Source organism: Excalfactoria chinensis, chromosome 3, assembly GCF_039878825.1.
Source record: "Excalfactoria chinensis isolate bCotChi1 chromosome 3, bCotChi1.hap2, whole genome shotgun sequence".
Classification (NCBI taxonomy): domain Eukaryota; kingdom Metazoa; phylum Chordata; class Aves; order Galliformes; family Phasianidae; genus Excalfactoria; species Excalfactoria chinensis.
In genome coordinates, this window is record NC_092827.1 from 94,657,460 (window position 1) to 94,681,105 (window position 23,646).

At 35.1% G+C, this 23,646-nt stretch overlaps 1 protein-coding gene across 36 annotated transcripts in view; it reads left to right on the top strand.

Moving 5' to 3' along the window:
• Window positions 1-23,646, top strand: part of NRXN1 (neurexin 1) — a 611,800-nt gene that overhangs the window by 62,249 nt on the left and 525,905 nt on the right. For 24 of the 36 annotated variants that reach the window (XM_072331056.1, XM_072331055.1, XM_072331060.1 and 21 more), the window contains exons 3-4: window positions 5,169-5,186; window positions 9,440-9,469. The exons of 6 other annotated variants lie outside the window; for them this stretch is intronic. In XM_072331056.1, coding sequence (XP_072187157.1) covers window positions 5,169-5,186; window positions 9,440-9,469 — 48 coding nt within the window. Of the gene's footprint in view, window positions 1-5,168; window positions 5,187-9,439; window positions 9,470-10,278; window positions 10,286-23,646 lie in introns of those variants that run through there. 6 more of the 36 variants (XM_072331061.1, XM_072331105.1, XM_072331089.1 and 3 more) reach the window with 3 other exon arrangements.

Genomic DNA, 23,646 nt, shown 5'->3' on the forward strand with positions numbered 1-23,646 from the left:
TAGTTCTTCTGTGCTCCTTATGGTATAGTAGCTTTCTCTAAGTCTAGTATAGAGCATTCCAGAAAAGAAGGGATCTTCACAGAGGTGTAGATAGAAACTGGAGCTTGTATAGAACAAAATTAGGTGGAAAGGTTTATTTCCTTCTTCCACCAAAAATTAATTACTTTCTCTAATACAGTATTTTTCTGCACTGAAAGATGTCTCGAATGTGTCCATTTAAAAGTGTGTGGGATCTAGTCAAGTCTGCCCATTGACCTGAAACCAGATGGAGCTATGATGTCAGTCGTCTGGAAACATGGAAACTCGTGTGCTCTTTTTCTTTGATTCTGCAGATGGGCCAAATACGGTCCTATGAGCCCCAGCTGTAGGAAATGTTTTTTCGCCATTTACTCAGTACTCAAGTGGAAAGCTGAAATAGAATTCATGTTCTGTATTAGGTAACTTTGTAATATATTTTGAATTTATTACAATTATGGTCAATATACACAATATTTAGTGGGTTGATTATTTTTTTAAATTATTATTATTTTTGTATGTGTGCACTTTTGTTGTTGTTGTTGTTGTTTTCCAAAATAAAGAAATATATGCAAGTAATCCTAATGGATCAAATACACTTACATTTGATAAGAGCAGTACTATTAGCCACAAATTTTCATTATGTTCTTTTAGTTCATCGTTATTGAAGCTGTGTCTGTGCCTGCTTTATAACATTCTTCATATTTTCATACCCTTTCCAAATAATTTCTTTTGAAGAAGGTTATAATAAAGCAATTTAATAATTTGAGAAACTGAAGGGGCAGACTAAGTCACTCAATCCAAGAGATCCTGGGTAGTGTCCATTAAAAACAGCTGCTTCTTGAAATGAAGTTTTCCATTACAATATTTTTAAGACAGGAAGTTTATAGAAAAGTATACCTGGAAATCGTTATTTGGGAAAACAAAATATCATGTCTTCAGTTTCTGGCTGTCATTTTTATTGCAAGCCAACTACAGAAAATTAACCTTTATTTCAGGCTACTTCCCCGCTATTCCTGCTATTGAATCTCTTATGAGAATTCATAGACTCTGTCTGTGGTATACTTCTTCATTCCAAATGTGATTAAACTGTAATTCAGATGAGAAAAAAATTCAATGTGCTATTTCTAATATGCTCCTTCTTATTATGTTATTTCTAAAATGCTATTTCTGTAACTTCATAATACTAATGTATTGTTTCATCTGTTTATCATGACCACGCTGTCCTTTTTTAATTGTCAGGACAAATAACATGCTCTGTGTTTGGATGAGGTGTAAATAGTCTAGCAGAAGGAAAAATGTAACAGCAGGAGAAACAAAAAAATATATAATAAAAATAGTTATTTTTTTAATGAATCGAGGTGTCCACAAAGCATCCTCAAATGTTAAAATGATTTCTGAATTAATAAAAACATCCTGTAAAAATGTGATTCACATTTTTATATCGCTGAATCCAAGTAGTAGGCTGACATAATGGGGATTCATTGGTCTTTTGTTGCAAAAAAAAATATGGAGCAGATTCTGCTCTCAGCTCAGTAGGGACAGCCTGGGACAATTCATCCGAAGATAACAGCCAGATTCACAGCCTGTGTAAGTTGTATAGTTCTACTGATTTCAACAATGTCGTGCCAGATATAAATCAACTGAATATTTGGCTAAACATATGAAATCAACAGATTACACCAAGTAGAGCTGAGAGAAGAATTTGGCTAAAGAAGCTAAGCTCTAAATGTACAAATTAGCAGTGTAATTTAGGATCACTGCTGGTAGGAGGGAGGTCTAGGAATAGGTGTTTGAGGTCAGTCCAACTCTTCAGCTAGCTAGGTGCAATGTGAAAATTGAGGACTTCTGATATCCAGTAGAAGTCAGTATGCTGATGAGAAAATGATGTTTTTGGCCAGTCAGCCATATAGTGGTGCAGGCTAGAAGTTGGTTTTGTACCTCCACTGTTGCACTGGCAAACCATTTTAGACCCTCATCTCGTACCTGGTCTGTGCATTGGTGAAGATTGCTGGTTGGAAGAGAAAAGGGTAAAAGCAATACTGTGTGATTGTTTGCAGTTGATGAGATGACATCTTGTACCAAAGCCTCTATTTCCACTTATGTCAGTATCTGTTCCAATAAGGTCCTACAATGTGAATGTGGGATAAATAATGGCAAGTAGCAGGAATGTTCAACACAGCTCTACTCACCTCAGGTTACATGGATCTTATGTCAGTGCAACTCTAATGATATAAGTACAGTTACTCCTGATTTATACTCATGATTGACTGAGGACAATTTGTTCCCTGTAGACTGTGAACTTATGGCATCAGTAATATACATGTGGTGTTTAAAGAGTGTCTTTATTTTTAATTTAAAGAGTGGCTTCCTCATTTCTACTTAAAATAATAGGGCATGCCAAGAAAATGGCCATCAGGAAAGTAAAGCTAAGCATTAGTGATATGGAAGTATTTGAGACAGAACAGGAAATACCCTAAATAAATCATGGTGTCAAATGCTAACCTGACATAAATACCTTGTAAAGTATCATAAAGAATCTTAACAAAACATTTTCTTATACTGCATAACTGTTAAAAATTGTTTAACTTATCCAGACAAAAATGTAAGAAAGAATGAGTTGACTTTTTTTTTTTTTTTAATTCTGTATGGATTTGGCTACATATACATAGTTTTATTCATGGAGTAGAAATCCAGCACTTTCAATTTTATTTAATTTGAAATGTTTTGACAATTTAATTTCCTGTCACTTAAAGATTTAATCAGACATTTAGGGGAAGCTACTCAGACATTAAGTTTAAGTCTTTCTGGTGACGGAGCCATCGAATAAAGACATACCAAACACTGTTGAGAAGAATATGGTCCATGTTGTAATACAAGATATGCTAAAACTTCTAACAGGCTTAGTTTAACTATTTGCCAGTGATATCTTTATCAGAACTCTCCCTTTGACATTGTGAGCTAGAACTTGCCTTTCAGCAAGTTGATGCATTGATTTTAAGTAACTGGAAGCTGTGCTGAATATGGCCAACAAAACGAATGTTATTGCAGTGTCAGTATTGCAATTCAGCTTCAGTAAGAAAAACTAAATGAAGGAGCTTGAAGTTATACAACAACTGAAATAGCAATATCATTTTTCATTAAGTTTGTGGTCTGTTGTGCTTAAAGAGGGGAGAATATTTGCTCTTAAGGGAAGAAGGCTCATCTAAAAAAATTTTATTTATTAAGTAGAAATACAGCAATTAGAATATAGTGTCTTTATCCTGTGGGACTGCTGTTTTTCATTTTCTCAGTGAGCCTTGTTTGGTTTATTGATCTTTAAGTATTTATTTCCAAAAGGCGTATTACTTTTCATGTCCATATTTTTTTTTCCTTGTTTTGACTTACTTTCCTAAATGCATGAGCCACTATGTACCCTTTGCACTTCCATAAAAAAAACAAAACAAAACAAAACAAAAAACACAAGAGCTCCAAGATGTCATTGACAGAAGTCTCAGTTGAGAGTGTGCGTGTGCTTGGAAAAGGTGATTTGTATCTTAAAATGAGAAACTTTGTAAAGTCAGTCTTATGAGTACTATAGCTAAGAACTGAGAAATGTAGGGCCCTACATATTCACTTTAATAGTAGTTGCTGTTTTTAAATTGGTAAGATTTTCAAATATTTCATTGAAAACAGTCTAGCCATTGGGATATTTTGCAGCTTTTTTGTGGTATTAGCTTATAAAAACTTATCATAATGAAGAGTGATGCATTCTAGCCGGAAATTGCTACGCATAAGTAGTATTGCTGAGCCAAGTTCTGTGTAACTCCTTTTATTGATGCTTGGTTTACAACGTATCCAAATTAGTTTAGATCATACTTTCATATAGGTATTTTCATGTAGGAAGATTTTATGGGAAATAACCTGTAATGACAGCTCTGGACTGCGATTTACAGTTGTTTCTCTATGCTGGCTGACCACCAACTATTGGTGGAGACAAGCTCTAGGACAAGAGCTCCCAAGCAGTCCGACTGCCATGTTTTCAACCTTTCTAACCCTTCCCCACTTCTTTGTTCTTTCTGCACAATCTGTCCCCATTACTTTAGTGTTGTTTTTCCTTCATAATTTTACCATCCACATTTTCTCTTCCCTGAGATCTGTTTGTACTGTCCTATCCTTTCCTCAGTCAAAATCATAATGGGCAACAGAGATGTCCTCCCTCAAAATCACCCAGAAAGTGAAATAGATGAGGAGTTTAGAGACTAGCATGAGTACTGGACCACTGAGTCTCTTTCTTTGAATTCTCTCCACTTTATTAGCTGAGTCTCAGTTCTTAGTTCTGTCTCATTTTGTGGGCTTTAGAGGAAACTTCTTTCCTGTGTCCTCATATGAGGCTGGAGTTAAAGGTCCAGGTATTTGGTAGCTGCTTGTTGATAGCAGCCTTTACTTAGGCAGAACACCCTTTTACCTCAACTGAGGGCAAAACTGATGCATGAGATTACTGTGGCCTTTGCTAGTTATGCAACGGGCAGAGATATAACTGATTTTTAAGATGTGCAAGTTTCTGGTGCTAACCAGTGTTCTGGGTTATGATCCTGCACACAGTTCTGAATAAGGCCACCCAGTTTAACTGACAGACTTTGCACACTGGGTTCTGAGATTTGACCACAATGAGTGCACTAGTAGTGCAGGGTTGGCCACAATACCTACTTTAACATCTTCATGTTGCATTCCATAGCTTAAATTATCTTGTTTGATCTGTTTAAAGTCATCTACTTCATACAGATCATTAAGGAAAATTCAGAATGGGAAAGTAGAAGCAAATGAACTTAGAATCCCCATCAGAAATAAGTGATGGTTTTAGAGTATATAGTTAAAAAAAAAATCTTACAAGAAGACATATTGACTTATGGATAATAATTATTGAACTTGCAAGGAGTTGCAGTAAATCCTTTACAATTATGGCACTTTGTAAAGAGCATTCTATTATTTGTTAAATAAGGGAAACACTGCTTCCCTGGTGCTTTTGTTTTTCACTCTGGATTGTAGCAATGGAGCACTTGCATGTTGTGTTTGATGCCTTGCATGATGAAGACATGCAATGGCAAGTTCCAGTCTGCATGCTGCTTAATGAATGTTTTCCTTTTCTCTCCTTCCCTGTTATGTGCTTACAGAAGACAACTATGTGGAAGGTGGGTGCTTTCTTACCTTATTTTCCTAAGCTCTTGTTTTTCCCCTTTGTTTAGTGGGTTTTTTTCCCTTCTGCTTAATGTTATAAAAGTACACATAACATTCAGTACGGTAAGTTGCATTTTTTTTAACCCGTAAAGGTATAACAAGTTTATTGAATAAGCGTGATTTCTTTTTCCATACAGAACACAAGCAAAGCCCTGTGTTAATCTTGACTATATTGATGTAATTCCTGAATATCTCCAGTGAAAGAATGAGATTTATATTCATGTGAATATATCAGTCTATACACCCTTAAAGAGATTGGCATAAATACTGATTTCTACACATGTTCTGTATGGAAAGCACTCCAAGAAAATATGTTTTCTTCAGTGTGGGACATAAATCCTCATAAGAATGGAATGCATGCTAAATACCTATATTTTGGTTGCTTAGGAAAATGGGAGGTGCTTTTCTCCTTAGTCTTGCTTACTGTACTCTCCTTTACAGCACAGAGTTTTAGATAAAAGCTTTATGTGTCTAACTTTTCAACACGATACACTCTGCCTTTTGGACTTTGTTAAAGAAGAGTTGTGATTTTTAGTAATAATGCTGGTATGTAATTAAGTCCCATTAAGGAAAGTATGTCACAGGGCAGTGGAAATTAAAACACAGTGCTTCCTAGCCTGAATGTTGGTAAGTATGTCTATTAGCAGGTAAAACATGTTTGAGTGAGTTTTACACTTCGGAGATCAGTTTTTGTTAGGAGTCAGTACTGCCCTTCTGTTCATGAGCCAAAGGGTGCAGGTGCTTTTTGAAGTACAAGTGCTTTAAAAATCCTTTCTTAATCTTTTCGTACATCATAAATGACTATTTAAAAATGGTTTTACCTTTTTAAAATGAATTATAACTTTTTTTTCCCCCTGGTAGTTTAAATGCTTCTTTGGAATATAGGATTTTGTAAGTTGATACATGTGCAGTGAAGCAGGGTCCAGGAATGAGATACTGTGGGGCCTGAGATTATTGAAGATCCAAGGCACTTCTTGCCTGCTCACTGGCAATTCTCTTACAATGCCTACAGATACCAGTACTGTGTTTCTCTGTGCCACTGTACTGAAAAGCAAAGTGCACTATTCTGATTTAACTCATACATGATGCTGTGCAACTTTATTAAAATACATGTTACCAGTAGGAGAAGATTTAAGTTATTCTGATGCTTTAATTGCATGCAATGTCAAAAACATACAAATCAGTACAATTCGATTTTCATTGTGAAATAAAAATGTATTAAACAACACAGGGATAGGATTTGTAAGTCAGAAACAGATGTCAAGAAATAGGTAACTAATATTACATTTGACCTTTGCATGAAATTCTCACTGGTGTCAACGTGAGGCTCAGTTGTGAATTAAGATCATTACAACTAGATGAGGTGGTTCAGTTTCATTTCACATACTCATTTATGCACAGCAATACAAGATAAACCAGGTAACACTTAATCCGGGAGTTACCTGATTCTAATTCTTAAAACTGCACTCTTAACATTTATTCCAACACAGGTCTGGATACTTATGCATACATTAGATCTGCAAAAGAGGTATATCTAAAAGTGGAAGCATTGAATGTATATCCTAAGCAGAACTGGGAAACTGAGCAATAGTTTTTCATCTTTGAATTCTGTGATATCTGAGCATTTTCTTATGTTAAAGAGAAGAAAGGATTTACTATTCATAGAGTGAAATATGATAGTGTAAAAAGGTTACATTTTACTCTGTTAAAATTGTGCTAGGGTTGAACACCTTTGCTGCAAGTTCACCATGTTTAAATTTTCTTTGGCCTGTGCTCTGCATGGAACTTAGATTCAAGGTTATGAAAGTAGATTCTCTTCATGCTCTTTTTCCCTATCCCATTTTGTGCCCCTCAACTTTGGTGCCAAGTTCAGTGTAAATATGGAATGGTTCACACATGCATACAGGAGGTATTCCTACTGAATCCTTAATTCCTAATTCACAAAGAAAAGGTTTTTATCATTCTGATTATGAAAGAATGGTGCACAAATGAATATTATTAATGTTTGGCATGCCTGTACATGGCCCGTTAAACACAGGTCTTTCTGTGACCATCTACTGTGGTTGAAAATCTAGCAGTGATCACTGTGATGGTAGGTTTTTTGTATCATTTTAAACTTCTCTGTGGATTGTACAGGTACAGTAATAGTAATTCATCACTCTTCCATAGCCTTCATCCATAGGTTGCAAAATATAAAATGAGGTAAGTAGCATTATACTCATAGCAAGTAAGTATAAGTAACCTTACTGCTTCAAAAATAAGTAACATACAGAGTGAAAAAAAAAAGTCAGTGCCTGAGAACTAGTACTATCTTTTTTCAATTGATGGATGTTTGGTTTGAGCAGTGTACCTTTTTTACAGTCACTGGCTTCCTTTTTTTAGTTGAACAGCTCTGTAAGTGACTCTTAAAATTCAAGTGGTTTCTATGATGTTTTCAAGAAGCTTTTCTTCCATTTGTGTTTTTTTTTTTTCCCCCAAATTATATAAAAATCACAAGTTTACAACCGACCATGCTCACATATGATATTACTAAAACTAGTAGATATCAAGCAGTGATCATCTCCTGAAGCTCAGCTTTTTATTTAGGTCCTTATAACTATAAAAGTCAAGCTAGGAAGAGATTACCTTCTATTTTTCCCCTAGGAGACACAACAGTCTTTACAGTTTGTGTGTTCAGTGTGTCTCACTTGCAGCTATGCTAATGCAGGAAGAATGAGTGCGGACACATTTCTCCTAACCGCAGCTTAGCCTTGAGGTACTTACTGAGTAATGCTTACATAGGCATCCCTTCAGTATCACATTCAATTCTTGCATGCATTGGTACAAGCCTCATATCATCCCAACAGTTACAGAGTGCTGTGTTTGTAAGTGAATCTACTGCTCAAGAAATGGGGCACATCGGGCCTTCCAGTTCAACTTGCCTCCGGGAATGGCGATGCTAAAAAGCACTAATTCAGCAAAAACTTTGTTAGCCTATTTGAAACATCACTTGAGATCTTGAACTGATGTGAAATCTGATTGCAGTCGGGAGTATCTTCTTTGAAATACCCCCAAGTACGATGAGTCATTTGTGCACCTAATTTTCTTTGTGAAGTAGAAATCACAGGAGCTCTCTAGGAAATCTGCTTTTCAATAAAGAGAAGGATATTTTATTGCACACCTTCTTTGTGTGAATTAGCTTTAATTAATTGCAAATAAGAAAATAATGTATCATTTTTATAGTTGTTGTAGAAGATAAGCACAAGCAATTAAGAACATCAAAAATGGATTCTAAATGAGCTAAGCTCAACAAGAATAAACCTGATGTGAAATGTGAAAAGTCTTTTTTCTGTAGAAAACTTCTCCCCTTAACATGTTATTCTCAGTGAGGGTATAATTATCATTTTATTATTGTGTGTTAAAAAAAAAGAAAAAAAAAAAAAGATGAATATTTTTGGTTAAAGATTAACTAAATTTGGCTCTGATTGAGGATTGTCATTACGGCCATCTGTTTTGAAATGTCACTAGACCCATCATGGTATGATTGGATTTGATCTCAAAATACCAATATAAAGCAAAATCTATTTCTCACAGATTTATGAAGCAAATTCAGAAGTTGTCACTTAAATTTTCTTTATTGCTGTGTGTTTTGTATCGCATATATAATAATCTGCCTCCTCTGGAATGTATTCATTCTACTCTCACATTTCACACAAATAAGGAGACATCCCTTGCATTATCATTTCAATGTGATAAATAAACTTTGTTTAATTACCTGAAATGCTCATTTTTATGAGGGGAAAAAGACCAGACCCAGCCCATTTTTCAGGTTTACACTTTCCAGGTTTTGACATCATTTTGCAAGTAGAGGACAGGAAGTCCTCCTCCCAGCAAAGTGTTCAAAGCAATATAATGAAAATACAATAAAGAGAGATGGGATATTAAAGGATTTGGTTGGATCTGAAAGCATTCTAGTATTTCTGCCATCCCAACTATTGCACAGAAGAAATACACCAGAAAACAGTACCCAGTGTTTGAATTGCAGTTCTATTTCTCGTAGCCCAGAGCATTCCAACCAGTGGCTGAAAAATGCTCTTTGATTTCTGTCTGTGGTACAGACATCTCATAGGAAACAGATGCCTGTCACAAAACATTTTTGTCACTGTGACAACACCACCTTCCCATGCTCCCTTGTTCATTGCTGACTGTGCTCTTGTTTCCCTTCAAGGTCTGGCGCACCTGATGATGGGCGACCAAGGTATGGGCTCTGTTCCTTTTCCACTCTGCTTTCATTGTTTCTTCTTGTTCTGTAGCTGCTTTGAAACCATCACTGCAAACGATGGGCAAATGCTTGAAAGCTGTCTTTGGCTGCAAATAAACACATGGTTGTAGTCACATCTTTCCTTATTTCATTTTTTTTTCCTTTTGTTTGCTCTGTAAGCTTTTGTCCTTCCTGCCTCCTGAACTCCCCCTCTCGCAATATGATAACTGAAAAGAGGTGAGAGAAATAAGAAGGTGTTTAAGATAATTTCATGTATTTATCCAAAAATACAATAAGGGGTGATTCTATAAAAGATAAATGAATCGCAAGAGCGATCTTCGGAGTTCCTGGGAGAAGATACTCAGCTTGTCACATTGTACGCCTTGAAGAGTGCATTTACCTTAATGCATGGCTGAGTGGAATTTGCAGAAAGCACCTGCTCCTGGCTTCTGGAATGCTGAGAGTGCAATTTTGCCACCTAAAGAAATCAGTGGTTTTTCTTCTCCTAACTCATTGTTCCCTGTTACTTTCGTGTCACTTTTTCTTATCTAAGCATGGGTTATTTCTGTGTTTCGCTGCATGTACATGACTGGAAAAAAAAATAAATAATAAACTAAATCTTTAATATGACATTGATTGCATCTCCATTTGTCTCCAGACCTTATACTTTGTCTCTTTTCATGTTTAGATATTATTGCATTTACATATAACTCACAACTCTTACTGTTGTTTCTCTCCTCTTCTTATTCTCTTTTTGTCTGGAAATGCTTTCTTCATGGAACCATTTCACCAAATCCATAGGTAAAAGTAAAGGTATTACATGATTTTCTTTATTTTTTAATGCCACCAGTATACGTTAATGTATGTCTAAGTAATGCAAATAAATGTAAATCTTTTTGCACTGAAAAGATGAGGTAGGTATATTTTTAAGTAAATATTTCATGGATATTGAGGTAAGGAGAAGTATCTAAAGGACAAGCTGACTTTTTTAATGTTCGCCTCCTGGTTTTGTGAGAGATGTAACATGTGGCAGTGATAAAGGAGGCTACAGTTACAGAAAGCATTCAGAATGAAATAACAACCATGTTTTGAGGTGTGCATTTTTCTGTTCTCAAAGAATTGTAGTTTAAACCAGCAGTCACAGGAAAAACAAAAACAAAAACAAAAAAACAAAAAACACACACAAAAAAACCAAACACATGATGTTGTGATGTTGTTCAACAGAAGTTATCTGGAGATAATCTGTGCAGGGCCAGTCCACAGCTCAAAGTAAGTTTTAAATCCCAATAGCACTGACTTCAGCAAGTCTCTGCTATCAGGTGATCGCTCTTGCCCTGAGATTTTCTTTGTAAGTTACTTGCTCTGATTGCATCTGAGACAAGAATTGGACAAAGGAACAATGAAGAATGAACGCCAAAGAGAAGTGTGGGTTTTATTTCAGATTTTGTTACTCTGTTTTAATTCTTGATGTGAGCAATGCCAATTATATTTACTTCCTTACTTCTGCAGGGAATGTGTGAAGTAGGGTCAAGACATTTTCCTGTATACTTAAGCACCATATTTTGCTATGAGAATACTCACAGACATCACATCCGTACATTCTTATGATAAGAAATTGGTTATTTAATGTCATTAAAAATCAAATCTGTATTATAATTGTATAATTCTGTTCATCCTAAATTGCCAGGGTGTGCCAACTCTTGGTAAATATCAAAGAGCCGATCTGTGTCATAGTACTTCTCTAACAATTGAAACTAGAAACAAGCTTCTGTGTCTCTTGCTGTCTTGTCTGATGTAGTGTTTCCAAACCTAGAAAATCTATGTGATGCAAAGCCTGTATTTTCAGTCCTGTAATGTCTCCTTCCTCTTCATATCAGACTTTCTGGAGAGACTACTTACATAGGTATTTAAAGGGTTATGAGTGTTCTGAACACGTAAATCTACTTGCTTAAAACTTCCAAAGCAAGAAGACAAAAGCTGGTCTGTTTATTTCTCATAGGATTGTTTTGCTTGTTCCTTGGTTGATCTTTGTTGCATTTTTCGTAACAGTACCAGATACCTATGACTTCCTTATTCCTTATTATGAATACTTTATTACATAATGATGGATGTTTTTGGTGGAGTTACCTTAAAGTGACATTTTGTAGCAACCAAATCTTGACATCTTTGTTATTATTAAGGGTTATTTTTTCTAGTTTATTCCATACACAGAGTAATGTATACATCAGTGAAGGTTTTTTGTTGTTGTTTAAAAGGATGAAAACATACAAGTATTATGAATAAATGATTAATAGTTAATATAGAAAGCAGATTTTAGAAAAAAAAATAGTATCATGCAATGTTTAGGCATTTTATTTTTTACTTTAAAAGGCTTAAGAATTATATTCACAAAAAATGACATTGGGTATACTAGCTACATCTAATGTGTAATGGTGTACTGCGTGACATAAACACCAGTCATCTATCATCAAATCAGTCTATTATATTTTCCTTTTCACATTTTAATATTTTTACTAAATTTCCCCTTTTTATGTGAGAGTACCAATTACACTGCTATGTTTTGATAACAACACTGCTTCCTCTGTGCATATAATAGCATATATCTATTCAAATCACTGGAAAGGACTTATATGTATACAAAAACCACTTGCATATATCAGAAAATATCTCAGCATTGGACCATGTCATCAACAGTTATTTACTATGTTAAAGCTATGTAATCAGACATACTAACTGAAAACAGCTGTGATGCATATTTATAATATGTGAGAATATAAGTAGTGGGAGTGTGATGGAAAGATGGGACAAAAGGAGCTTTGTGTTGAATTTATTCACACTCAGTTCAGTCTTTTGTTATAATCTGAATTCTTTTAGATAAGGTCAGTAATAAAAGTGATTTGGGGATTCAGAGTGCTTATACCATGAATTTATCTTCAGCAGTAAACATAAGCAATAAAAACTTTAGGAAGCCTTACTTTGTAATTTGCTCAGGAGTGTCTTAAGTGGCTGAAGCACCACCTGTTTCTTTCATAGGTGTTATGTGAGATTCTGGGGCGGAAAAAAGTATCAATGTTGCTACAGAATGAGTTGCCTCAAGGACAGGCCAGTGACAGGCCAGACATAGTGTAGTCAGAGGAGGCAAGGCAGCCTTTCCTATTGGGCACACAGTACAAAATCCAGTAACATCTCGCAGGATACACCTGCCATTTATCACTTAGCTGCATGTAGAGCTTGAAATGCTCCAGATAATTTCTCAACAAAGTTTTTATTGGAGCAGTGTCAATATTTACAAAGCTGTCACTGCCCCCTATAGAAAGGCAGAACAAAGTTGGGAAGATGTCACCGTGCTGACAGATGTCTGTCTGTCAGTATTTGAGGCCATATATACATGTGCTGAACCAACTGACACAAAGCAGAACATAAATCCCAGAGCTTTTGTAGCTTGCAAATGCTAAGTCTAATTTTATAAAGAAGCACTTTTTCTTAAAATCTTTGAGTTGTACTGGCATTTGTTTATTTTTTGATAAACTTTCTGTCTGTTCAGAAGTACCAGGTTTTGTTTGTTTTCTGGAAATCTCCTACCTGTATACAACTATAGCAATAAACATGTTGCAGCTGTGCTGGTGGAAAGGCATGGGCAAAGCAAATCTTATATGGGGGGGGGATGTTCACTGTTAGAGCAGTTGAATGTATTATTCAGAAAATGTGTTTGAATTCAAAGAAAACAAATGCTTTGCCATCAGAAATTTGGTCTGCCTTCTACATGCTGAGGTCTAATAAAACTGTTGTTTTCACATACAGGTTCTGCCTCATCAGAAGTTTAGTACCTCCCAGATTTTGTGATGAATGACAGTATAAAAAAGATTACACAGCAACTAATGAAAAACACTCAATTTCTTTATTTCCATCCCATCCCCACCAAAAAGTTTCTGTTTCTTTTCATTTTCATTTCATGAGCAAGAAAATGGTTTTATAATTCAGATAATTCAGTTACTACAATGTAGAGTCACACGTATTACTTCCTTTTTATATTGCAGTTTTCCTAAGCTTGTACATATTTTTACCTATTGTTTAGTTCCGTACAAATATTCTACTTTTGACTATATATATTACTTATTCTGTATCTAAACATCCAGCTCATATTCTAATGTTCTATTAGAAATAATATTCAGTTTTGAATCATATGCAATTTACTCAGGTCCATAACAATCTATGAAATGATACTTTGTTTAGTAGTGACAATATCTACTGAAAGACTGATATTACAACTTGCAATTTATTGTGGTAGATTAAATTTATTGTGGTAGATTACAGGTTTATGATGTGTTGGTATTTTGTATACTGCATATAAACACTTAAGAAGGACCTCAGAATTGCAATATTTTTGTGAACTTCCTTGCCAAGAAAGAGTGAGTTTTGCATTTGCACAAAGAATCATACTGCATTTGTAAAAACAAAGTGATGCCACTGGCTATCTATAAGAATTAAATCTTATTGCTTATCAGTTGTATAATTCAATTGACAACTGAGGGCAGTGGGAAATTAAAATAATATAAATAAGTATTTAAACAATCACAAGTATTAAAATGATATGCTACAGGCAAGCAGTTGTTTCAGGTCATGGTATAGCACATGTCATGCAACACAAACAGCACCTTATGTCAGTAACCTCCCTTATCAAATTGTCTGAATTTATACAACCACGTGTTCACCCTTTTGTGATGACTGTTTTCAAAGAACTAAGTCAGTTTTGGTCTCCTACATCCTCTGAAACTGCCAGCACTGTTGAGAAGCCAGTGCTCACCTGTTTTTGTCTGTGCTGCTCCAAAGTTGGTCTGAGAGCCATGCATCCTTCAGCCTTCTATGGCCTATCACCAATAGTCCGGAAGTTGTTAAGAAGCTTTGGTATGGTACTGAGGTGTAGCATGGCTTATTATTTTTCTTCAGGTATCCTGTTTGGCTAGAGCAAAACTTGAAATGGGGGTTTTCTTGATTGTCAGTACTTGTTCACATCATTATATATCTCAGTTGAGGGTAGCTTACTTACACATCTCATAACTAGGATTGAATTGAGCTAATGTGGGCACTTTACACAGATTGAGGTTGCCAAGTTTGGGAAACTGAAATTGTATCAGAGTGACTTTCTATTAGAAGTATAAATAACCTGCGTTTCTCATCTCAGTGTCATAGCTGTTTCTTCCGATAAGGAACAAATTACTAATGCTTAAAAAGTAACCCTTAAATACATTTAGTAGAGTGCCGACAGCAATTCTGAAAGTTTTGTATAACCTACCAAACAATCAGCAAAATAACATTCTATGAAAAATGACTTGAATTCTTTTTCATAGTGGAAGTTAGCTTTTCAAAGGAATTAAAGAACTTTAAACAGAAGTTTTCTTTAAGGCATTCCAAGAGGAAGTTATTATGCATAGTATCTGTTCTATAGTGACAACTTTTCCTTAAGAGTTCTACTTAAATATAGTTCAATAGTGACTGGTGCTCACAAAAACATTGTAATTAAGTTCTTATTTGTAATGCACATACCTGTACGAGCTAATATATTTTTATGTTATTTTTACATTTTGATGGTTAATCTCTTCAAACTCAACATCATAATAAACTATAATTTAAATGTTGTAATCGGAAGGATGAAATATTTATGTACATAGAAGTTGTGATGCATTAAAACAGACAAGTGAGCTGCAATGCAGTGAATGTTACCTAGCAAGCTGAGAATCTGATGTGTGGAGTGGCAGATTCACCTTTATGTTGAAATGTGGTTAATTTATGTTGAAGATGTTTTTTGTCTGATGTATGTGGCTCTGAAGAAAACAGTCATCAGGACTAAAAACCCAGATTATGTGTTGTGGCATATATACTCCAAATTGTATCTGAGATAGCTGATTCATGACCAGCAGTATGAAGAAAAACTGTAAGGACCTGCTGTAGATATCAAGAAAACTATATGAAGAAAGGGTCCAAAACATCCCGTGTGTTCCAGCACCTTTCCATGACCAAAATACAGCATTTTCTATATTACCATATTCTGAAACATTCTGATATCACTCCAAGTGAGCAAGTACCATATGTACACAAATATGTATGCCATAAATCTCCTGTATATTTAGAGAAAATAAAAAAAGTAGATGTAGCACTGCAATAGATTTTATGTTAAAAAATATTTTCTTTGTAAAAGATTAGACTTTTGCTTGTTCAGAACACATAGTAGTTTGTAATGGTACATATTTAAGATTTTGGCTTCCTCAACACTGGGGCCCATTTATAAGCATAGACTTCACCAGAAGATGGGTATGCTGACAAAGAAAAATCAAGTTCTTTCAAGATGAAAGATATGTATTTCAGGCCAAAAAGTAGGTGGGCATTTATTGAAGATGGTAAGCAGTGAATCTGTCACTCTGTAGTGTTAAAAGAAGATTTTTGAGCAGGTAAGCAAGGAAGAAATTGGAAATTTTTTGCTAAAGCAAGCAGTTCTTTGTTGTTATATATATATGTATACTTTTATTTATGCACACTGAAGAACAAGAATTAAGAGCTGAGGCAGTTTGTATGTTTTCACAAAAATTCTTCACGAGTTTCATATAAATTTCATGTGCATTTCCTATGAAATAGAGATTTTAGATTCATGTTACTTGGATATTTTGTAGCATATTCTGGAACCTCCTACTTTCCTCATTCTTTGAATATGTGATACCATTATGGAACCAAATGCATCTTTAGAGTGACACTAAGGATTTGCAACTTCATTCTAGGTTGTACTGTAGGAATAATTTCTATCCTTGGGACCTACAAGTGGAAGCTGAACAAACCCAAACAGACTCCAGTTTATATTATTTTAGTTAAAATCAATACTAATTTGAGATTGTTCATCTCACCTATAGCAGAAATCTCAACTGAATTTAGTTTGATCAGAATCACACTCAGTGGATTTCCACCAATTAAGAACAAAGGGGCCAGAAACCTAAGGAGAATTTTCCAAAATATCTATTATTTCTTTACATCCAAGCTTAATAAATTTGGTGGAAAACAGTACCACGATTTCTAAAGAAATGCAATTTTTTGAAAATAAAGAACCTTTAAGAAAAGCAACCCAAGATTATACTACTGTAACTGAAAATGTAGAACGTGCTCTCTACGTGCACATCATTATGTATTTCCACAAAGAATGATGCCTCACAAAAGAGTTAAAAGAAAAAAGATATTTTAATAGTCATGTCAGAATTAATTGTTCCTGTAAAAGTAAAAGCTCCGTGTACAAAACTTTTAACCTACCCTTTAACTCTACAGTATTTTTCATTTCTATGGCTATAATAGTATGCCAGGCTACTTAGAGACATCAGAAAATCTGAGTTATCTGGTTTCCCTTAAAATCTTTTAATTAATCAATATAATTTGCTCTTGTATATGTCTTTCCTCATAGTCAAAGCCTTCTATAACCCTGCCATTCTTAATTGCTTGAAGGTAACTTTCTATCTTCACTTCAGGGACCACCCAGAGCAATTAAGTATCAGCAGAGCAGTGAAACTGTGCAGTGAACTGGGAAATTCAGGAGCACGAAGGAGAAAATTTTCATAGGAATTGAGCCTGAACAACGGAATGTGGACTCTGCTATGAAGTTGCACCTTTGTCATTCTTTTAACAATTTTCATACATATCAAAATACCTGTTTTTTAGGCATAAGAGGAAGGGAACACAATCATTTTTTTTTTTTTTTAATTCATTTATTTTGCTGAAAAAAAAAAAAAGCAGAATCATCTGTATTTATTTGTTTGCAGTTGGCACTCTCACTAGTTTTCTGATAAGCATACAAACATTTAACTTAAAGCCTACTTTTGTAACTCTCTAATAGATTCCAGTGCATCATGTTGCATGTTTAAATTAGATCTTATGGAAGAAATAGCTGAACTGACTCACTAGCATCTTCTGCAAAGCTATTAAGGGGCAACCTCAGCTAACCAGAGGTTACCAAAAAAGCTAGTAAACCACACTTGGTGCTGCTAACAGCATACCACTTGATTAGGCTCTTTATATTGGAGTTGGGGTGGGAACTGGGGTTGAGGGAAGCATAGTGGGGAGAGAATATAATCAGCTGTCTAAGCCCTTTTGGCTGCTGAGTCTGCAAAATTTAGCAATAGGTGTGTATAAGCTATTACGATTTTACTGGAGCTGTTAGTATGTTTGGCTTCTGTTCTCCATTACAAGTTCTTGTTATCCAATTTTTAGAAGCACCTACATAAAGAAAAGTAGACTAAATGCTTTCTTGTGACCCTTAATATTCTGTTTCTGGACAGGCAGCTGAGAACCCTGATAACTATGTGAGTTTGCTCCTACTCAATAGTAACAGTTTTCGAAGATTGAAAGTAACTTCTGTGATTTCTACTTCCTTAACTGTAAATGTCAGTAGTAGAGAGAACTTTAGTTGTATTACAAAGGTGACAGATAACTGCTTTTCTTTTCAGAAGAAGGGTGTTGCACTCATATGAGGAGCTGGTTCTTCGCTATTTTAAGTTAATGGCTGTACTGAAAAAATTGGTTTTGTGAGGTAATACTAATTGCTGAAGTCCTTATGGAATCTTAAGAAAAAAAATGTTGCCTACCTTTATTATAGGCATACCATCTTTAAAAGCTAATTTTGTAAGCAAATGAGAAAGCTTCGTTATATGATGATCATTATTTTCCTACCATACCTGTACAAAACAATGAACAACTTAGATTAGAGCTTTATGCTTTTCTTGGCTGTGCTGTTTCCACTAAGAATGGATGTGCAAGTTAAATGAGTATTAACTGTGGTTACTGACTAGTTACTACATAGTTTTCAGCTTTAAAGGCACTATTTAGGAGTGATTACATCAAACTGTAGCACTAGTAAAAATTTCCACCATCACAAAGATGATATGGAAGATCATCACATTTCTATCAGACTTCAGATTGACCCATGTACCTGAACACTTATAGGTACTTGTATGGGAAATTGGTAACTACAGCCTGAACCTCTGATTAATCAGCTGAGGCAAGTGTCAGGTCAGCTGTGGGAGCACAGGTGAGAGTAATTTGGCTGTGCTCTTGGAAGGGGTGAAGCTTGACTCCAACTCCTCTAGACCTCATTTGAGGGCTGACTACCACTAAGGCAGCATCTCTTGGAGATTGCTCCCTGGTGGAGATTGCCTCAGCATTTCCCAGTGAAGGCATCCATATTGGTGAGTTTTTCCTCATAAATGACCTTTTGAATATCTGTTACCATCTTTATTACCATCTTTGTATCATTCCACCTTACGGTACTGAACAAGGTATATGTTTTCATTTTGCGTGGGTACTTATGCAAACTATAATTTTTGGAGCTACCTGATGGTTTTTACATCATTATGAACCTTCAAATACAGCTGCATCTGTCTTAGTCAAGAACTAAGTGGTGTCCTTAGCAGACTTTTCAGCCATACCATTGTTTGAAATAAGTTATTTGAATTGAGATCCTATTTGTCATTGCAACTGCACGAGTTTTGGGAAAAATTGAGCTCAGCAGATTAAAATCAAGTATATGAGTGTAGGATTGGGGCAACAAATTTAAACTTGGAAATGAATAACTTGGAATACTGTGCAATGTATTTATTTCATATGTCTTTATATTGTATTTGAGATCGAGAAAGAATAAATGACAAGCCTACAATCTTAAGTGTTGGCGTAGAGCCTCCTAAGCCCCTTTGTTAGTTTACTGTTCAGAGCAAAGAAATGAGCGGTTTAGGCTACTGTGAATAAGAAATATTTTTGTATTCCTTTTGAAAATATTGAGTGGTATCAAATGCATAGAAACAAATGCTATTTCTGAAGGATAGATCCTTCTACAGTTCTTAACAGCATATACATGTTTGATGTACACATCTGTATGCATTCATGACATATGTGCATACACAGATAAATAATGGTACCCTGAAACCATTCAACGCTGCTATGGTTCTTAAATTATTTTTCTGAAATGCCTCAAAATCAAGTATCATATAAAGAAAATATGTAATAAAAATGTCTGCCGTGTTTGCATCCTTAAATCCCTATTGTGTCATTTACTTTCAGGAAAATGCATGCATTTTCTTATTATTCATTGTTCTGAAATGGGTAGGAGTTTTATACTTTGTATGATTTCTGAAGTGTGTGATCCTGTTATGAAGCAGGTTTTCAGGAGTTCTCCTTTCATTGAGCTGTTAAGAAAGTGTAACATTAACACTCATTAATATTTTCCTTTTCAGAACACCTATAAGATTTGTATATGTATCTTTTAATAAGTACATATAACTATGAGAACACGTAACTAGGTCATGCTAATTACCTACCTTGGGAGGCAACAATGTGTCCTTACTTCTCTACCTAGTTGGCATACTCTTGGGACCAAAGCCAGAAGAGCAGGCTTTAGAAAGACTAAAAATATATTTCCTAGGATCTTAGTCACTAGAGTACTTAAAGAGGAGGTCTCTCATGTTGACAGCCTGTAATTTGTATTATGCAGGAAATGAGACTAGGTAATAAAAAAAAAAAACAACCCTCCTGGCCTTGAAGGCTATGAATCACACATAATGTAGAAATTACTATGGTAATGTAAGAAAATCATTAGACTTTAAAAACAGTGGACTTGGTTTTATTTCACCAGGAATAATTTTGTCATGTTTCTTGTTTAGATGGAATTATACATCAAACCAAAAACACCAAAGCAAACCATAACACTCTTTGTGACCTAACTGAAGCAAACATTCAAAGATTTCCCTTAAGTCAGAGTCTAAAATGAAAACTGAATCATCTTCATAGAAAAGCCTCCAAAATGGGTGAAAGCATGCATCAGAAGGTGATCAGTCTTTCTCAAAGGTTCCACAAAGAAATTCAGTGTTTTGTTGTGGTTGTTTGTTTTTGAGTACCTTAAATTGGGTGCTACAGGTAAACAATCTAAATTTCAGGAATGTAATTGAATTCAGTGTTTTTATTGTATGTATTTATTTACCATGGTGAATCAGTTCTCATCAGTGCCATAGCAGCAAAACTAGAGTGTTGTGATCTAAACCAGAACATTTTACAAAGCAGAGGCTAAAGCAGCCTGTAAGAATGCTATAAGTTTGGCAGAAATAAGGTGTCAACTCTTATCATCCAGGGATTTAATTTAAGCACTGAACCTGGTCTTCTAATATTTAATTTCTCTTTGAACCTTGTAATACAAACATCTGTTCACTACGAGTTGTAAGTAGTTTTCTTTAGTTGCAGTATGCTCATACAAAGTGAGAGAGTGGAATTATAGGCTGTTTCAATGAAGGACTTATTCTTTATCCAAATGATCTTTAGTTTTGAAGATTTCAGATAATTCACTAACCTTCAGTTTTACTCTAGCTAAAATTCATGAGGGAAATGGTAATTTTCAGTTTCTCCATGAACATATTAAAGAAAAAAAAAAAGATAGGATTTCATTAAGTGAAGTTAGAATAGGCCTGAACCAGTGATTGAGCACCTGGGGAAAGGATGAAGTTAGTTAGCCCTGGGAGCACAGGTGAAGGCAATTCAGCTGTGTGCCCAGAAGGGGTAGAGCCGGGCTGCATCTCTCTTAGACTTCATTTAAGTGCTGACTGTGTCTGTTATTTTCAGATAATTAATTTAGTGGGATTGTTTGAGAATTGTGCATGTTGAAATGTCACTACAAGGATACTATTGTGTTTTTGAAAGTTGAAATAGAGAAACTGACAGTAGAATAAAACCAAACCGTGACCACACTAACAGTTATCATTCTGTATAATTTAAATTGGCTGGTAATATTAATAGTAAATGAGTACATGGGAAGAAAATCAATTTTGCTTTATATTTGCAACACATTATATGTATAAAACGTATAATACGTATGCTTATTTCATCTTGTATGGTCTCATTTTACTCATTTTTTGAGGAAACAAATGTATTCTTTTACTAAGATCTAACATGTTCATGGTTGCAGATTATCTGTCATTGCACTGAAGGACAGAGTGAGACCCAAGTGGCAGTTAAGGCGTGACATTTCTATACTTTAAAGTATTTCAGTGGCTGTCTTACCCCTTGTGCTTCTACTGACAGCTTCAGCAGGTTTTTGTGTATCAGTGAGGAGTGGTCATGACTGTTGATATTGCTAGTCACATGGTTAATGCTGAAGAAATGTTTTTCTGTACTCCAGAATTGCTGTGTCTTTTATTCAAAAGCAAGATTCTGTATTTTTAAGAGCTTTGCATAGAGTCCTTTAGACTGCTTCAGTCTTTGAGCTTATTGTAGTAATTTTATCAGTAAGTAGGCATTCAGAGAAAAGCCAAATGCACAGCGGTGTCAGTCAACATGGTTTTGGAAGAGAATTTTATCAGCAGAAAAACAAGAGAACAAGGAGAGAACTCTGAATGCGGTTTTCTTTAGCTATATTTGGGTGGTTTTTCCTTCTGCCATGTGTTGTTCCTTTTTTTATTCAACAAATGGAGTAATGAATAAAGTTTCTCTGGTCCAAGAACAAAGCCACTGCTTGTGTGGAGATGATAGACAAAATATTAATTGGATTAGAGGGATTGTTAATTATCATGCACTGAAGGTCTGCAATTTTCTTATGATCAAGACCATAGTGCGAATATGGATGGAGAGAAGAGTTCTTTGATTGTTGTCCTGAGTGGAAAAACAAAACAAACCGTAAAATGTGAAAAGGATGAGTAAGGCTGACTTGGCAGATCTTTCATTCTTCCATGTTCTGAAGGACAGAGTTCTTCATTGTTATGTGATAATGTATCTTTCTTTTGTAAAGATGCTACAGCTGTAAGAGGAAAGTCAACTTTGGCACAAGTTAGTAAGGGGTACCCTTCCTGTTCCAAATTTTACACCAAAAAGCTACTGCCTTCCCACAGTTAAGATAAAGGTACTCCAAATGCAGCAAAAGCTTTAAAACACCATAGTTATTTTCTGCAAATTATTTTCTGATAGAACTGACTGTTCTAATGCAATTAGGGCTGCTCTGATTATCCATCCACTTGGTTATTTATGTTTCAACAGTCTGAAATGGAATAAGAAGTTCAGAAGTAACAGAACTAATGGGAATTGATAGGAGTGTGCAAAACCCAGACAATCCTTCAGTATCCCAAGGTTCTTGCTTGGCTTGAGAGTGCAGAGAAAACTGCTTGGGAGACCTTGACGTCTTGCTTGGTGCAAGCCACCTACTTCTTCATTTCATCATTTAAAAGAACTCCACTTATACTGTCACTTTTGATGTATGATCAAAAGAGTTCAACAATGCTGTATTTTTGTCAAAGATATTTCAATTCTTTCTTTCATATCTTCAATTTTCATAATTGGTTTGATAACAAAATTACTTTAAGTTCATGACAACATTTTTTTAATTTTTTTTAATTTTTTTTATTTTTTTTTTTTGAGAGAGAAGAAAGCTTCTTTCACGCATCCTCCTTCAGTCATTGCTGTACTTCAACTCTGGAATATCTCAAAGTAATTTTAAATATTTAGGTTATAGGTTTGATTTGATCATCACCAGTACAGAATAGGATCTTTTCAAATATAATGATTTAAGGAGATGCATGTGCTTTAGCATACGTACTTTCAAACTTGTTGAGGAGTAACAATATTTTGCAGTATGTCCTTATCAAGACAGAAAGACAATGAAGACAAAAACCCAAAGCCCTCAAGCAGGTGTCCATTTTATTTGCCTAGAAGGTCCATTGGCAAGGCTAAGTATCAGAGTGACCTTATGCCAGTCAGGACTTCAAAGTAACAGTAAAAGAAATCAGCATAAGGGAAAATTTACTTTATCTGTGATAAAAGGGATGAGGTAAAACTGGCTTAGGCTTGTTCATTTGAAACAGAGCTGTCTGTTTCAACCAGAATTTTCATAAAGTTTTATATAGCTTAACCTTAAATAAAGGGAAATAGTCTAAACAAATTCTGGTTTTCCAAAACAAAATGTAATCATATAGATAACTTCATACTTTCAGAAAGCTGATTTTAACATTTAGTGTTAGGTTTCTGGTTAGTTTTGTTTACTTACACCTAAATGACGTTATTATAAGCTTAAGGAACTTGGGGAAAAAACACTTCAAATCTCAGTATGCTCATACTGGTGGAAAAGAATTGAACAAAGAAGATAATAGGTAGAGCATGCGTTGTAATGGCTAAGCATT